Below are 17,777 nucleotides of genomic sequence, written 5' to 3'. Positions count from 1 at the left end.
GCTGACAATTGTAAGGATCTCTGGAATATCTGCTGGGAAAGCACTTTGAGGCTCCATGCACCCTGCTCCTCTGGCTAACTCCAGTCAGTCCCCTTTCCTAGGCTCACTGCCAAAGAGCTATGGGAGGAGGATGGCCCACAAAAGCAGGAGGCGCTGTAGTTGGGGGCTGGGCACAGAAGCAGCACAGAGCAGGGGAGAGGCCACGATGGCAGACGAGGGTCTGGGTCAGAAGGCTGGGGGAACTAGCCCCGGCTCTCATAACAGCTCACCGTGAGGACGCAGGCCAGTCTCTGCCTGTCTGCAGTCACTGTGAGAACACGTGGAGACTGGATACGGACTCAGCAGGCAGGGTTGAGGGGTGATGCAACTTCTTGTTTATTAATATATAGCAACAAAAATAATAAAGCTCACATCTGCAGCTGTTCAGGTCTGTGTTACAAGGTCTTGGTCACTTTGTCTGGACTGGCCGTGACCTTCAGCTCCGGGGTCTGGGCTAGGAAGACGTTCCAGTGACCTGCATGGAGAAAAGAGGAAGAGTCGCGTGTGTGTGTAGGGGTGTGTGCTGTATGTGTATGTGCAGGGGTGTGTGTGTGTGTTGTGTGTGTGTGTGGTGTGTGCGTGTGCATGCATGTGCACAACAGAGACAGGGTGACTGGGGTGGGGCAAACTTAGGACAACGAGGACTGAGTAGCCTGGGTTTGGAGCCCACAGGGAGGAGGGAGGTGGGGACCCCATCACACCCCAAATCCCAGAGGGTTCTGACACATGACCCCGCCTCAAACAACCAACATGTGTGGGCCGGGCTGGTATCCTGACTCTTGTTGGTGACCCTCCCGTCTGTGACTTCCTCTCCCCCACCTGAAGACCCACCTGGGTCCATCTTCCTCGGGGGAGTGTAGAGCAACTTAAGGGCATCAGAAGGAACGTGGTTAGAAGGTTTCAGTGGGAAAAGTTCCAGTGGAGAGAAACGAAGCAGCACCAGGACTTAGGGGCTCAGAGCCCCACCTCTGACAGCCCCGTCTCCCTCACCCCCAAGACCAAATCCAGCTGGCTCTGCTTTACCTTCCCGCTCCCAAGCTCCCGGGCGTCTGAGTTAGGAAATCTCTGGCCCAGACGCCCACTGGATTCCTGTGCTGGGAACTGACGTCTGTGGCTGACAGCCGCCCTCCTCCCAGCATCAGCAGCCTGGAACTCCCCAGGAGGCCCCAGCTTCTAGCCCGGCTCTCTTCCCAGGCCCCAGTCCTCAGCCCAGGGTCCCACCTTTGTGGGTGCCAGTGAGCAACCGGAAGTTCTGTGCCTCTTTCTGGAAGTCTTGCTTCCTGACTTTCTTGATCTGAATCAAGTGGAAGATTCCTGAGGGCAGAGACAAGGGCGTGAGCAGGGAAGGCAGGGTGTGTGGTCAGTGAAACAGGGTGACTTAGACCTGGGACAGACAGACCCCGTCACCTCCCTCCCCTCCCCCTTTCTGACCAGCCACCAAATCCTGTGGACTAAATTCCCTAAATATTTTGAATCTGTTCTCCTATCCCCACTGTCACCCTTCCCATTCAGGCCCCGTCATGCCTTGCCTGGGTCACTGCACTAGACTTCTGACCCCTTTAACCCCGCCTCTAACCTATGATCCTGGCTGTGGTCATTGGAAAATATGCATGTTACCCCGTCATTCCCCTTCCGTGACCCTGCTCCTGTCACTGTCACCTTCCTGCTCTCACACCACTAACCTGTCCACAATGCAGAGAGGGGGAATGCAGGAGGGAGGGAGGAAAGAAGGAAGAAAAGCTGCCAGGCCTGTAGGGCCTGGTCAAGCTTTTATCTGGACATAGAACGTATGATAAAAATCAATAGGTGATTTGCTTCAGACACCCAAGCACTACAGGTGTCAGGGTTGTAGTCTCCCTTTGGGCTCAAGGCTCAGGCTACCCCATCCCTCTGAGTGGCCCTGCCTGTGCTACAGTCCTAATCAGCTACTTGAGGTCCCTGAGGGGGCCGAGCCTTCACATATGCTGCCCCCTCTGCTGAAACACCTGCTCCCATTGCCACAGGTGAACTCCTACTCATCCTCCCAGCCTCACCTGGGAAGTCTTCCTCAATTCTCCCCCTTCCCCCAAATAGTTATAATTTCCTCCTTGGGTTTCCCACAGCTCTTGGCTTCTGTTTATGATTGTTCCTATTTCTAATGTGCTATCATTGTGTCTGCTCTTGCCTCCCTTACCAGACTGGGAACTTGGGGAGGGTGTTCCTCTTGGGTTCCCTGCACCCGGCCCACATTAGGCATGCTGAATGAATGAATGAATGAATCCATGGGTGGATGGATGGATGGATAAGCAAATATATGTGTACCCTGTGTAGGCCAGGCCCTGAGGGGGAATGAGGTACTAGCTGTGTCTCCTGATGTTTGCATCCCCTGGGGAGCACAGGCGCCACACATGGCGCTGAGGCCCTGAGCACATGGGCTCTGATGTCGTGTCGGCTGTTACCACCGGGGTCTGTGGCCAGAAAGAACAGATGTGACAGCAAGACCTCTGGTAGGCCAGCACTGCCCTCAAGAAAACCAAGAACCGGCCTTGCTTATGGGAATCCAAGTGGGATCCCACCGAGGGGAAGAGACAGCACGGGTCCTGGGACTGAGGTCCAGGAAGCTGGGAATGCCCAGCACTGTCTTCAGGCCCCCCGGTCCAGATGCCAAGGACCAGAATACGGGAGAGACTTGCTCCAAAGGCCCAGGTCACATCACAAGCATGAGATGGGGACAGGTCCTGGTGCTCCAGTCCTGCCGCTGCACAAACCCCCAAACACAAATTGGAGAGGTAACGGGGCTGAGGGCAGGTCCCCACGCTGTTGCCTATAAAGCATGATTGAAAGGTCTGAGATCTTGGGCCTGGAATCAAGAGCTTGCCTGAGGGTCATGGTTGTGCCTCTTGCTCTTTGAAGGGCGTGCCAGGCCTGAGAGTGGCTGGGCTCTGTGTGTCCCGGGCAGAGGTGGCAGTGGTGGGCGAGTTCCAAGAGATAGGACAGGCTTAGCTTAGTGTGAAGAACCCTCTCTGGGTAGAGCCATGCCCAGAATGGCAAGTGAACCACCTGTCTGGAGGTGGGGAGGGGGTGTGTGCAGTCAGGGGCTAGAGACCATCAGGGAGGCTGCAGGGGGACTTCCTTCCTGGGGCGGGGGGAGGAATGGAGACCCCTGAGGTCCCTTCTACTCTGAAATTCTAGACTCTAAAAAGCCCTTTAACCCTACGCCAGCTCTCTGCTCAGACTCTGGGCCTGGGGCTGGTCCCAATGTGGTGTGGCTACTCAGCCCAGCTTTCAGCATCCACCTGCTCACTTTGTGTCCAGGCCAATTGCCCTCTTCCTCTCCTGGCCCCCCAGGCCTGCTGTTTCCACTTGTCTGGGTGAGGAAACAGGAAAGGTTTCCCACTGACGATCAGACCTTGGGAGAGTTTGTTTTGACTTTCACAGTCTGGGACAGGGAGGTAACAGACAGGGAGGCTGATGGGGCATTTCAGGCACCCAGAGGCTCAGGAGATAGTGGGGCGGGGGTGGGGGAAGGTTTGCTAGTGACAGGATGGCAGGGCCTGGCATTGTGAAGTTGAAGAGTCCTCCCCACCTTGTTCCTTTTTGTTGGGCCGCCTGGTAATGAGATTTTGCCTTGAGCTATCATGCCTCCTTCTCTGCCATACTGGGCCTTCCTTAGGCCCTTCCCTAAAAGCATAAGGTCACCTTTGTGGAGGTGGCACTGGGGACAGTAAGACCTGGGTTTGAATCTTTGCTTTACTGTTTAAACTGTGTGGTTTTGAGCAAGTCATTTTACCTCTCAGACTCAGTTTTCTTATCTGCAAAATGGGGCATTAATACATACCCTTCAGCTTTCTTATATGTGGGTGAATTGAAGCACATTATATATAGTACCTGCTAAATGCCAATCACAGAGCACCAGGCATGTAAACATGGGCTCTGGCACCAGAGTTTGAGGCTGTCACTGTCAGCCTGCCTGTAGTGTGCCCCTCTTGCCTTTCTAAATCCTGTCCAGCTCAGGCCCATCCTCCACAAAGCCTTCCCTGACCAGCTCAGCTCCCAGGGAGCTCCTCCTGCACCCAGGGCACAGAGCCATGGGGTCCTGAGGACAGAGCCTGGGCCTGTTACTCTCTGTGGTCACAGAGGGGTGGGAGGAGGCCCATCGTAAACATGCAGCCCCACCTGTCCAGGGAAAGATGGAATCTCAAGGCTCAAAACAATCATGAAGGTTATTGAACTTAACTCCTCAGCCAGTGGCCAAATCCCCACCCAGCCCTTGCTTGCATACTTGCGTGAATGGAACTTGCTTCCTCCCTTCCACTGCAGGAAGGCTTTACGCTTGAGAAGGTGCTTCCTCTCATAAACTGAAACCAACTGATGAGACGGGATAAGAAGGAGGCTGACATTTTTAGCACTTACTATAGGTCAGGGGTGGTACCTATATTCTTTCATTTAATCCTCCAAAACCCCTTCTCCCCCATTAACAGAAGGGAAATCTGAGGCCCAGAGAGGTCAAGTGATTGCCCAAGGCCACACAGCTAAGAAATGGCAGAGCGGGGATTCAAACCCAGGTCTGTGTGATTCCAAAGCCCCTGCTTGTTGTTCTGACCCTTGTGGTCACTGAGAACACAACTGCTCCCTTTGCCTGGGGCAGTCCTTCAGAGCCATGAAGCCAGCGGTCCTGTCCCCCTGAGTCTTCTCTTCTCCAGGCTGAACAGCTCCGCTTTCTTCGTCCATTCCTCCTACGACAGGGGGCAGAGTAGAGCAGGGAAAGAGCCGCATCTGACGTCACAAGACCTGGGCTCTAGCTCCCGTCCTCCACTTACTGGCTGTGTGGCCTTGGGCCAAGTACTTCACCTCTCTGAGCCTCAGTTTCCTCATCTGTAAAATGGGGATAATAATACCTAACTCTCAGGATCGTTGAAGATCAAATGAGATAATGAACGTGAAAGCACTTTGTAAACTCCAAAGTGCTTCACACATTGGTTGTTATTATCATTGTCATCATTCTTATTATCATCCCCTCTTTCACCCCCCACATCTCCCCCACCTCCCCACTGCCAGCCAAACACATCAATAAATTGACCTTACAGCTAATTTCCACTTAAAGGTTTTAATTTGTTTTACTCTATCCAGGGGACTTTTGTTTTACAAGAAGAGCCCCATAACTGAACTCTCGGCAATTCCCTATCAATGAAAACTCTTGACCTTCAGTTGGTGATAGGAGCAGCCTGCTGAACAGGGTGAGTTTCTACAGAATGAGAAACATATTCTGATGTCGACTTACCTTGGAGGGATAGAATCCACCTTATAGAAAAGGCTGAATGAGACTAGCCTTGAGGATTTGAGGATGCTGTGAGGGCCCTCCTGCCTGAAAAGATCTCTCCTCCCAGTCTGCTGAAATTCTACCAATAGACAGCTCTTTGTTTTATCAGGGTAGGCATTACTCTGTCCTGGCTCCTTACAAAGTGTAAAAACCCCTTTCCCCCAGGAGAGGGAGCACTTCAAGGCCCTGGCATTTCAGAGTGGGTGAGCTTATCAGAATTGTCAGATAGAATCAGTCTCCCTCTATCTCGGAATCTGGGACTCAAAGCTGGAAGGTGACCCAAGGCAGGTCTTCCTGGGCCAGAGGCACTTGATCAACAAAACTCCCTTACCACCCTTGGCGGGTCTGGAGCAAAGGAAGGCGGACAGGCCAGAGTGGGAGTGGGCCACTGCTCACCTTTTACCAGCTTCCAGAGGTAGATCTCCACCTGTTCAGAAGCCTCACGCTCGAGGGCCAGGCGACGCAGGTTGTCCGGGCTTGGGGATACTGATGTGTGGACAAGGACCCGGCCCGGCGCCTTCGGACACTTGGTGGCACTGATCTCACTGTGGCCAGGGTCTGCCTTGTCCTCTGGGAGAGACAAGGAGCTCGTGAACACTCTGTCTCCCCACCCCTGGTAGCCCAGGAAGAGGGGCCACTGGTCTGACATCTCCCTCAGGGTCAATAGGGCCCTTGGGAAAGTTCTGGTGCCCCTGGGAAGAGAAGGAGGTCTCTGGAGAAGAGAGAAGGGGCCTCTCCCCCATTCACCTCCCATTGATTAGCATGTCAGGAAACTTCTCACCCTTCAGGGCCCACTTCACCTTCCACCTCTTCCAGGCAGCCTACCTGGAACAGCTCAGCGCACCATTTCCTCCCACCCATAGCTTGTAAAACCCTTCTTGCTTATGCCTCTCCCTCAGGCCCTTAATCCCACACTGCCTTGCATTGCCTTGTAATTGTTTCACTTGGGTATGTTTTCTCTCTAAAGTAAACCCGCAGGGTGAAGGGCAGGAATCATGTTCTCCAAGTCTTTTGAGTGACTCATACCACCCAGCACAGGCTCACACTGAACACACGTAGAATGAAAGGTTTGGGAGGGATTGAGGTGACAATGGCAGTAATGATGAGTGTGATACAGGACAGGTTCTAGAAGGAGTTCCAGTTCCAGCTCCACTGCTCTTTTGCTGTGTGACTTAGGAAGTTCCCTGCCCTTCTCTGGGTCTCAGTTTTCCCATATGTTGATGAGGATTGAAGGAAGACAGCAGTGGTCAAGAGCATTGTCTTTGTGGGAATTCCCTGGCGGTCCAGTGGTTAGGATTCCGCGCTTTCACTGCTGTGGGCCTGGGATCCGATCCCTGGTCAGGGAACTAAGATCCTGCAAGCCGCGCTGCGCAGCCAAAATAAATAAATAAGTAAATAAAAAGAGGGCATTGTCTTTGGAATAAGACCGACAGGGTTCATATCCCAGCTCTGTCACTTACAGCTTCGGGACCTGGGACAAGGTATTTATCTTCTCATTCTGTAAAATGGAGATAAAGATGCCTGCCTTGTCCGTTTTGGTGAGGATTACATGAATTCAGCCAAAATACCTACCGGGCACATGATAAGTGCTCAATAAATGTTGGCCATTCCTCTTAGAAGTCCTAATAGCCTAAGATTTTATGACTTCACAGAATCCAGGACATCATTTGATTCTATGTATGTCTGAAAGTCTCTGAATCTGTAACAGTAGATGGTTCCATAAGTCTAATATTTTATGAGTTGGGCATTTTTCACTGCTGTGCTTCTAACATTCTGTGCATGTAATAACCCCTACATCCCCTGGCTCTGAGGCCATGCCCCATCCATGTCAGAGATGTTCCAAGTGTCTGTGCTCTGGGGAGAGAGACCCATGGCTCACTCTGGCCAGTGCCCTCCCTGCCCCCAGGCCCTCTTTGTACCTGGACAAATCTTGCAGCACTTCCCAGCCACTTTCTTGGGCTGACGGCAGGGGTACTCAGTGGGGCAGGTCACGCGCTGGCAGTCCTGGCGGCCGTCCTGACAGGTGCACAGGATGCAGGGCAGGGGTCCAAAGGAGCGGAAGGCTGGGTGCCACACCTCCCCATGGGAGTACGTCTTCCCGCCATGCACACAGGCTGGGAGGGCAGGAAGGGAGGAGGGTCAGTGCCTCAGACTCGGGTCAGAGTCCAATAACGGCTGGGAGTAGGTCCTTGGGGGGCCCCTGCTCCACCAGTCTGGCCCAGCCACACTGCCTGCAAAGTGGAGGCCAGGGAGTAAACCAGTCCTCTGTCCCTGACATCCCCCATCTCAGCACTCAGGGCCGAGATGGGCCAGTAAGTTCTTGCCGAAGATGGAGAGTCCTCCCCTGCACTTCACAGGCACCTCCAGTGGGGCATGGGGAGGGATGGCCTGACAGTAGGAGACCTGTGATCAAGTGCTGTCACTACCTGGCCATGTGAGCTCTGTCAGGTCCCTTCTCCTGTCTCAGCCTCAGTGTCCCATCTGTACAGCGAGGGTCTGGACGGATGCCTCTGCAGCCCCTCCCGCTCCACCAATCAGGGTGCCCTGCAGTGAGGCCTCTTTCCTCCCCCTCTGCTGCCACAGTTGTCCCCTTAGCCTCCTTCCCTGATCCATCCCAACCATCCTCCTGCAGCCCAGCTCTGCGTCCTCCTTCCTTCACCAAAAATGTTCCCTTACCACTTCCTTATCTTATAATAATTAATGTACATGTCTGTCTGCCCTACTAGTCTAGGAGCTCCTGGAGGACAGGGACCATCTCTCTTTTCTGTGTCCCTCAATTCCCAGCAAAGACGTGGCAGATGCTAAAAAAAGTACTGTTGTATGGCCCGTAGTCCTGGTTCCGGGACTGGTTCTGTCTCTAACTCAATACTCTGAACCTCAGTGTCCTCATCTGTCAAATGGGGGTTTAGACCCGACGTTCTAGGGGTCTACAAGCTCATGGCCAAGTTGAGATTAGGGAACCACTCAGTGGAGGTGCAGGGATGGGAAGTGGGAGCGGTCAGGACCCCCCTTTCCCACCTCAGGGGTCGGCAGAGGCTCCAGTTCCCACCTTTCTTATGTTTCTCCTTCAAAACAATCTTGACTGTCGTGCTGCCTGCCTCCTTCGGTCGGAAGTGGCGAGGGAGGAAGCCCAGGGGGGAGCTGGGGCCAGTGGGGCTTGGGGTGCTCAGGTCTCTCTTTCTCCCACCGTCCCCTGAACACGGATCCTGGGAATGTCTCTGCAAAGGGCAGGAAGGATGCAGATCACCGACAGGCCACTGCCAGTGCAGGAGCAGCCAGACAGAGGCTGCGGTGAGAGGCCTGAGAATGGCTCTAGTGACTGAGCCTGATGGCCCAGGGAAGACAGGGCATAGGCTCTGGGTAGAAAGAAGATCTGGATGGGGTCGAAGATGTTCCCAGGCCTTTGAAAACTCTCAGAGGATAGTGGTTTGGAAATCCAGCCTCCACTGAGCCCTTCTCAGGCTGGCAGAGCCAGAGCCTTGGGGCTGAGATGGGCAAGGGTGCTGTGGTCTTGATCTGGGAGACATAAGTGATCAGGGACCTGGAGAACTTAATATGTAAGAAATGGAAGGTGAGAATGTAGTGAGGATGAGAGTCAGGAAATTCTTCTTTGTCCAAGAAGATTTAGGTGATGGGACAGGGGATGGGCCTCTGAAGATCCCACCAGGCCCCGGAATCCCACAGGCAGGAGGGCCGAGAGCAGGCCCTGTCCGGAGATGATGGGTCTTGGGAGCCTCCTTTCCTGAGTCCCTGGAATCCAACATCCCGAGACCCCACCCCTCCAGATCAGGTCTTGGGAGGGCTGGCAGTGAGAACAAAGGGTGTGTGTGTGAAGGCAGCCTAACAGGGCAGGGGCTCCCCAGTCCAGAGATTGGGGGTTGGGAGCTCCAGGCCGTGGGAGAAGAGCAAGTGGGCTGGGGGCAAAGGGCAGAGCTTACCACCCCGTCACTGACACTGAGTCACTCACATGCCTTCTTCTGCAGCCCCTTTCTGACTGTACAGTCTCTGAGTCAGTCCTCTGATGGCTGGACTGAGCCCACAAGAGCTCCTAGAGTGGAAACTGTGTCCCAGGCCCCAGCACAGGCCGAGGCACACAGGAGGCACCCAGGAAATGCTTGTCAAGTAGAATAGAGGCAGAAAGGAATTGAAGAGCCCAGCCCCCTAATTGGTGACTTGCCCACGGCATCCAGCAAGTCAGTAAGTAGCTGCTCAGGGCCTGGAACTAAGTCTGGTGGGTTTCACTTAGCTGCCTCCTGGGGAGAGGATGGGGAGGAAGGGGGATGACATGGTCAGGTCCCGTGGCCCAGCACCCGCTAGACAAAGCCCAGCCTGGGAAGTGGGGGTGAGCTGGCAGGGGAGAAGGGAGAGCGCATTCGTTCAGACCCCTGGGGAGTCTCTGGGAAGGGGAACCCCCCCTTCGAGTCCCCCAGGGTCCAGGTGACCCAGGATGAAAGAGCAGGTGGAGCTCTTCACATCATAGACATAGCACAGGTGCAGACAGGGACGTGAGTCAGTGTGCGGGCCCATTCTCCCACCTCTTTCCTCTCTGACCAGAGAGCGCTGGGCAGGTTAGCTCATCTTAACTCTAGACCAAGATCGAGAGGGGTCAAGATGGAGCCAGCAACAGTGAGGTAGCCCCAGACAAAGAACTGGTACCTCAGGAGCTAGATGGGGAAGGCTGGCCCAAGTCAGAGGCCACTCCCCTGGGGGACATGCTGCCCAGAGGCGGCCTGAATAAGGACAGACACAGGCTCTGGATGGAACAGCATCAGAATTTTCCAGGAAGGAAATTGGGAAGCTTGGGGCCTGCTCCTGCCCTGTGTGGTGTTTTATCCCAGACCCCTCCTGACTCACCAGCCCACGGTGGGAGCCAGGATGGAAGTCTAAGGAGAGGGCCTGGAACCTGGTGGCGGCTAATGGAGCTGACCCAGGGGACAAATGAGAAACGAGGGCAACAACTGGTATTGCCTGCTCCAGAGCAAGGAGACCTAGGCCCTGGATACCAGCGCCCTCCCCTCCTCTCCCCACCCTGTCCCTAAAGCTGTGCACTCACCACCCCACGGTGTGACTGCGTGGCATCCTCTTCAGCTGACTTCTCACTTGACCCATCTGAAAACCCAAAGGGAGTCGGGTCAGCCTCTGCTTCCTCAGCCTTGGGGCCAGAGCCCTGCAGGCCACCACCTCTAGGCTCTGCCCCTCCAAGGCCTGTTGCCACTTCTGCAGCCCCCCACACCAGTAGGTCCCTTTGCCCCAGTGGGGCCTTATTCCTACTTCTCATTACAGCGTCGCCTCACCCTTAGGTTGATGAAGTCCCTACAACTGGGCCACTGCCTCAGTTTCCCCACACTGGCCTCTTGGTCACTTAAGACTGAACCACCTGGCTGGGCCAGAGCATCTTGTTCAGTGTCGTCACAGATGGCCCGAGGGCTCTGAATCCCAGCCTGCTTAGCTGCAGTCCCCTGGGCAGCCTCTCTGTCCAGCCACGCATGAAGTCACCAGACTTGGTCTACACCATACCCTCCTGTGGTTGCCCTCTAGCCCCACTGCCCCTCCAGCTGGAACAGCCTAGGACTCCTCCATCCCCTACATCCTGGGGCACCAGCACACAAAACCCTCTGGAGTCCTGCAGCTTCCTAGATCCCTGAGTGGGATTCTCTCCCCTTCACCCCTGCCTCACATACAGAGTGTCTACCACTGAGCATTCTGGGTTCAAAGATCCAGAACGTTGGAATCAACCTGTACATTAGAAATCACCAAGGCCAATTTCTCAGTGCACACACAGCACAGCTGAGGCCCAGAGGGGAAGGAATCTGCAGGAATTAGCTGGAAGAACCAGGACTAAACTGGGATCACCTGGCTCCTGGCCCGGTGCCCTTCCACAGTGCCAACATCTGGGGAAACGTTCTATAGTGCAGCACTCCCCTCCTCAAGTCCTGCCCACAGGGGACAGTCAGGCCATCTGTGCACTTCATTCTGCCCAAGCTGCTTGCCCCGCACTCGTCAGTGTGTTGCCTCTCTCTGTGCTTTACAGAGATGCTACCTGGATTCTGCTTGAGACAGGTGCCCTGAGCTCCAGTGAGCCCAGGCCTGTGCCCAGCTCTGTCATGAGGAAAACAGGAAGAGACATGGTCACTGCCTGTACAGACCCCTCTCTTGTGCCTCTTCAGATCCTCTTGGCCTCATTTGATTGCAGGGATTTTGTCCCCTCACTGCAGGCACTGCAGCAATACCCCCTTCACATGGGCTCCAGCCAACTTCCCTCAGACTCACCCTGCCAGCGGGTGCCCTCGTGCCACACCTCCTCCATGTCTCTGCCCCCACTTCTTACCCTGCCCCACTCCCACCTCCTGCTCCCAGGACAGCCTAGCACAACCGGGGAGTGTGAGGGAATCACCCCGCCTTGGGGTGAATCTTTGACCAGTGAGAGTTGGTGGCTGCTGGGCAAATTCCACCTCCTCCTCTATCACCTCCAGACTTTTCTGAGGAGCAGGAGGTCACTTAGAGCAATAGGTCATACTTGATATCAAGCAAAGGCCAGCTCCCCAACACATTCCTGTGTTGTTTTTCCCTCCCTCCCTGCTTCACTTTCCCTTCCCCTCCTTCCTGCTCCCTGAGATTGCAATAAAAAATAATGCACATCAGCCTCTGACACAGGCTTAGCTTTCTAGAGGCTGCAGCTAAGCCACCACCCTGAGGAAAGAATGGTTTGCTACATGCTTGGTGTCCCCTGAGGTTCCCCCCTAACAGTCCATGGCTAGGTCCCTGCGGTGGGATGGGCGGGCACTGCCAGATCTAGGGACAGACTCACCTTTGCAGGCCTGGCAGCAGGAGGCGGGCAGCAGGAGGGGTGCAGGGCAGCCCGGTTCTGGGCAGGTCATGAGGCCGCAGTAGATCTGGCCCTCCTGACAGACAGAGCAAACAGGAGCTGGGAGATGAGCTCTGTTGAGGACCAGCCTTGGGGCTGGGAGAGCCCCTGCCCGGGGTGGGGGGGGCAAATGGCCTTGGGGTCCCCTCTGAGGTGGGGAGGGAGGGAGCAGTAGAGTGTCCTGGGCATGGCCCAGCCATCTCAGAGGCGGGGTCCCTGTACCCCTCCCACTCTTACCCAGGCCCTGAGGTAACAGTTACCCTTCAGCTTCTAAAGTGTTTTTGTACCCAGTCTCTCCCTAGGCCTTCACAGCAACCTGGTGAGGTGAGATTCTCCCATCCTACAGATGGGGAGGGACTGCGGAGGGGCCTGGACCTTCTGAAGTCAGAGACACAGCTGGGCAGAATGGACTAGAACCCAGTCTTCAGGCTTTTCCTACTGCTATCAGTGTCCTTCTCCCCTGGCCTAGAACAGGGAGCCCAGCATAGAGGAGGGGATGAGTGCATGACTACTTGGGCTCATCTTGCTCTTACTGAAACTCGAGGTTTCCCAAACTTCAGGATGCAGCCTGCAAAGGCAAGACTGCAGGAGAAAGGGCCTTCTGGGAGTCAGAGGCCAGATGACCTTAGGTGAGTCACTTCTCTTCTCTGGGCCTCAGTTTCCTCCTCTGTGAAATGGGGGCACTCCCATCTGGGTTGTGAAATCAAATGAGGGAATGGTTATGAAAACCCTTGTTAAACTGCGAGGCACAATGTGTACCTGGGAGGAAGTGATATTACCTTGAGTCCTTTCCCTATTCCTTTTCCAGTGAGTCTCAGAAGTAAGGATTCTGATCCTTCAAACCACTCCCATATAAACAGGGATCAGAAGAAAGAAGGGGAGACCCAAGTATCCAGGGAGAGGAGACAAGGGGTCCCAAGGATGCTTCTTACCACCCCACCACCATCAGTTCTGTCTCTTCCCACAGCCCCTGCTAATCTAGGTGGTCATCCCTTCACAGGAAGCCACACAGTGCAGGTAAAGGAATGTGGGTTTGGAATTATATGGCCCTGGGTCTGAATTCTGAGTCTGCCACTTAACTAGCTGTGTGACCTTAGGCAAATCGCTTAACTGCTCTGAGCCTCAGTTTTCTTATCTAAAAACTATGAATAGTGATATCCCCATCATAGGGCCACTGGGATGCTGTATATAAACATAAGGCATTTCCTAGTAGGTACAGTGTACTAGTTCACTGCAAGAGGCCCAGGCCCTGCAAAAATAACGATTCTCTCAGTTGATTTCTAAGTGGTCACTCTTGTTATTATTAAGTTGTTTGCTCTGCAGCACAGATACCTTAAAATTCAGCTTCTTGGAGGGGTGAGATCCTCTCACTGAAAGGATGGGAGGCAGGCCTGAGAGAGGTGACTCTCTCAAGGTCACACAGGGAACCATGGCAGAGCTGGAGCTGAAACATGGTTCTCGGTCTCTTATCCTCTCATCACCACTGAATCAGATTATTATCTTAAATGGAGAGGACCTTGGAGATCACCTGGTCAGACTCCCTTACACACTCAGAGGAACTGAGGCCCAGAGAAGTTCGGTGGTCAGGTAGTAGGGAAATCAGGAGGGCAGGAGTTTCTCCCACCAAAGCACAGATGCGCTAAGCCCAAGGATGAGGGTGACATGCCAAAGGCCACCTGCAAACATGCAGCAGGGCCAGGCCCAGAACCCACCCTGAGGAGGAGGGGAAGACTTTCCAGCTCAGGCCCTGCTTGGCTTCAGTTTCTGTCCCCTGATAACACTGCTGGTTCAGCCCTGCCTGTCCCTAGGCCCAACTCCGACCACAGCAGGGGAGTTTAAGCAGCTTCAGGTTAAGCTGCATTTACTGCACGCAGTCTGGCTCTGGCTCTGCGCCCCAGGATTGATAACTGATCACTCATTCACTCATTCACTCACTCACTCATTCAACAATCATTACAGACATCTGTGTGCCAGGCCCTGAGCTGGGCGTGGTGGAGGATATAGAAATGAGTTGAACATATCCCCTCCCCTCAAGGAGTGCAAAGTCTACTGGGGGACACAGTAATGGCAAATGTCAGTGCAAGGTGACCAGGCAGCTCAGGAGGGTGCGGAAGCCCAGAGAAAGGCAGGACGTTCCAAGTCCCAGATGTTCCCTTCCCCCTGAGCCCGTTCACTTTCACTGTCCTTTGACCAGGAGGAACAATTCCCCTTACCCGCCCCGGTCCACACCACTGTGCTCTGCAGGCCCAGACCACTGGCCTGTGCTAAAGGGAAGTAGCAGGTCTTACGGTACAGCTGCAGAGGACACACTGGTTGGGCAGGCGGGAAGGGAGCAGCTCGTGGGCACTGAAGATCTCTCCATGTTGGTACGTGGTCCCGTTGTGCTGGCAGGACCTTGGTGGGGCCCGGAGCCCAGAGGGGGTGTGAGGTTCTGCAGGTGGGAAGGGGAAGGAGGAAGGAGAAAACGGTTGAAGAGCTTTGCCAGAACTAACTTGGGCACTATTCTGAAATGTTTGTATCCTATCCCTTGCTATCATTTAAACCAAGCTCTGGCCTCAGCCTTCCCAGCCAGACCTCCTATCAGTGAACAAAGAGGTCCCCGGGACACCTATGTCTGACTATGTCACTCCCTCCCATAGCTTTTGAGCCCCTCAGTTTCAGAGCTGGTGCTGATTGGAGCAAGAAGGCAAGGCCAGATGCTTCAGGTACACTGAGCCCCACTCGGTGGGGACCTGTGTGAGTTCATTCAACATTCGATAAGCATCCATGGAGCACCTCCTAGTGCCAGGCACTGTTCTAGGTGCTGGGGATACAGCAGTGAACAAGACAAGGTCCCATATGGAGTTTCATCCTAGTGGAGTCAGCTGGTATGATATGGACTGCGCTTGTGTAAGCTTGGCGTCAGCTCCTGCCATTCCCTGGCCACCAGAGCCCCCTCCCCGTCACCTGCCAATTAGCCAGCCCTCACCCTGCTGGGTAGAGGGGTAAGCCTCCCGTCCAGGGGGAACCTGCTCATTCTTTTTTTTTTTTTAATTTTATTTTTTAAACATTTTATTGGAGTATAATTGCTTTACAATGGTGTGTTAGCTTCTGCTTTATAACAAAGTGAATCAGCTCTACATATACATATATCCCCATATCTCCTCCCTCTTGCGTCTCCCTCCCACCCTCCCTATCCCACCCCTCTAGGTGGTCACAACCTGCTCATTCTTTCAAGACATATTTACTAAGCACTTTCTCTGCACCAGGCGCCATGCTACACAGTGGGAATGGAGTGCGAATAAGACCCGGCCCCTCCCATCAGGAAACTGACAGTCTCACTGGGTAGAGACAGGCCCCAGGCAGTGACACTGGTGTGGTATGGGCTAGGGCGATGGAAGCACAGAAGTTGTGGCAGCACAGAGGAGGCGCCCCTAACTCAGCCGAGGAGGGTGGTCAGGGAAGGCTTCCTGAAGGGGCTGATGGCTGAGCTGAGTCTTAGGAGCTGAAGAACACGCAGACTAGGCAGGGAAAGGGGCAAGGCTGGGAAAGAGAGAGGGAGGGAGGAGCCTGTGACGAAGAAGGGGTCTGGGCTAAGGCACAGTCCGCAAGGCGTGGTCAGGAGTCCCGGGGTCAGCCTCAGCTTGGGAGGAGGCGTGATGCCCCCTCCCTAGGCGGGATGAAGCACAAAGCCTCTGCTCCCCTAGGGAATCCAGAATCAGGAAACTATGACCCAAGCTGGAGTCATGGTCAGATCCCTACTGGGGTCCCCCTTGGAAAAGGAGCCCCTCTACATACATCCTCCATACAGGTCCCCAGCTCCCCAGGAGAGCCATGATTCCAGAGTCTGGAGCTGAGGCTACAGTCTGGAGCCTCCCTCCCTTCATCATCTTCTTTTTCTTTTTCTCACCCAACTGAACTTTTTTCTTTTAACATCTTTATTGAAATATAATTGCTTTACAATGCTGTGTTAGTTCCTGCTGTACAACAAAGTGAATCAGCTGTATGCATCACCTTAATGCTACTAAGCGTGGATGCGCCTCTCAACGCGTCCCTGCCTTCTGAGTTGGCCTCCCCACTGGCTGCCCCTCATTTAACACTTGGTTCTGCCAGTTTCTTCTCAGACCACCTCTCCTCTCCTCTCTCTTACCTCTGCTTCCTAGAATCCGAGTCTCAGAGGCTCCCAGCAGATTCTTAAAATCATGGACATTTAGCATCATGGCACACAGCATCCCTAAACCCCAGCCCTGGGAGGAATCTCAGAGCACATGTACTCCAACTCCTTCGGCCAGTCCCAGCCCCTGGTGGTAATCCTGGGCTGATCCTGGGGTGACCCTGCAGGGCCTCCCAGCCCCAGCTCACTCACTTGCACTTACACAAGGCACGTCCACTCACTCAGGCTCTGGCCAGCCCAAGAGCGATAGGAGACCATGTGTGTCGTCAACAGGCCAAGCATATGCCCGTTTTCCTTCAGCTATTTTCCACATTCTCTCTGTCTTCCTGCCAAACACAGCTACTTATGTACGAGAAGTTTGTGGCTACCCCAGCCCTCCTTGGGGATCCATGGAGGATGTCTTCCCCTGAGCACCTTGGTGTCTTAACACTTCTGGTGTCTGCAGACTGCCCCTCTCATTCCAGGGGTCTCCTTAAGCTGGAGGCCTGTGTCAGGAGTGGGTCAAGGGTTAGTGGGCAAGCGGGAGGCTGGCACAAGGGCAGGAGCGCAGCTACTTACCCACACACCGGGGACAGCACTGCTGTGGCTCGGTCACAGGCTGGGGGCAGTGGACAGGCGGGCAGTGGAGGCGGTAACAGCTCACATGGGCACTCTGAAGGGGACACAGGGGTCAGTCCTAGTTCCAAGGAGCCACTGTCTCCCACCGTCCTCTCCCCAAACCCCCTCCCAACTGCAGGGCACTGTACTCGCTTTAAGCCTGCAGTGGGATAAAAGTGATAAACTCTGTGTGTCCAGTCTCTCCCCTTCCCTCCTCATTTGTGTGGCTCGCCCATCCGTGTCCCTCCCTCGCACGGAGGAGGGCACCGTGTGCCTGGATTTACACAGATCTTTTGTGTCCCTTTGTGGTATTTGAGAAATACAAGTAAAAGACTGGGTTATTCTAACATTGATCTTGACTGTGCTTTTTTAACTCCAGGGCTTTGTTCTTTTACCTCTGGACCTGAGCCTCAGGGCTAAGAGAGGAGTGTGACACAGAAAGGGAGGTGACAGGGATGGGGACACAGCTAGAAACAGGATGTGGAGAAGACTCAGGGCTTTGTGATCTGCTCTCTAAATCTCTGGGAGGTGTGGTTGATCCCACACAAAGCCTTGGGATTGGTACCAGAGGAAGGGCCTGAAATCTTGGACTTTTTCAAATACAGCAAACGAGAGAGAAGGGGCAGAGAAGCATTCACAGAGATGAGCAGAAACAGAAGAACTGGAGGGAGAGGCCACCACTGGAGATGTTCCCAGGCAGTTTGTCAGTCTGTCACAGACGTCCCACACTTTCCTCTCCCTCTGCTGTAAGGGCGTTGCCCCGTGTTGTAACAAACCGTTACATCTGTCTCTTCTGTTCAGCCACGAATTCCCAAGAACAAGGG

General features: G+C 54.3%; 1 protein-coding gene across 2 annotated transcripts in view; it reads right to left on the bottom strand.

The window, feature by feature from the left end:
- Positions 1 to 351: 351 nt before the first annotated feature.
- Positions 352 to 17,777, bottom strand: part of CHRDL2 (chordin like 2) — a 31,522-nt gene continuing 14,096 nt past the window's right edge. The window contains exons 3-12 of one of the 2 annotated variants that reach the window (XM_029208923.1): positions 16,915 to 17,008; positions 14,492 to 14,634; positions 12,147 to 12,240; positions 10,392 to 10,447; positions 8,388 to 8,556; positions 7,258 to 7,452; positions 5,735 to 5,908; positions 4,839 to 4,893; positions 1,261 to 1,353; positions 424 to 514 (exon numbers count right to left, since the gene is read on the bottom strand). In XM_029208923.1, the coding sequence (XP_029064756.1) occupies positions 424 to 514; positions 1,261 to 1,353; positions 4,839 to 4,893; positions 5,735 to 5,908; positions 7,258 to 7,452; positions 8,388 to 8,556; positions 10,392 to 10,447; positions 12,147 to 12,240; positions 14,492 to 14,634; positions 16,915 to 17,008 (1,164 nt within the window). Of the gene's footprint in view, positions 515 to 1,260; positions 1,354 to 4,838; positions 4,894 to 5,734; positions 5,909 to 7,257; positions 7,453 to 8,387; positions 8,557 to 10,391; positions 10,448 to 12,146; positions 12,241 to 14,491; positions 14,635 to 16,914; positions 17,009 to 17,777 lie in introns of both variants that reach the window. The other variant, XM_029208925.1, reaches the window with a different exon arrangement.

This window comes from Monodon monoceros, unplaced genomic scaffold (assembly GCF_005190385.1).
Source record: "Monodon monoceros isolate NGI ecotype Baffin Bay Population unplaced genomic scaffold, NGI_Narwhal_1 Super_Scaffold_7, whole genome shotgun sequence".
NCBI lineage: Eukaryota > Metazoa > Chordata > Mammalia > Artiodactyla > Monodontidae > Monodon > Monodon monoceros.
The sequence above is the reverse complement of the archived record's forward strand: the minus strand, read 5'-3'. Positions and strand labels throughout refer to the sequence as shown.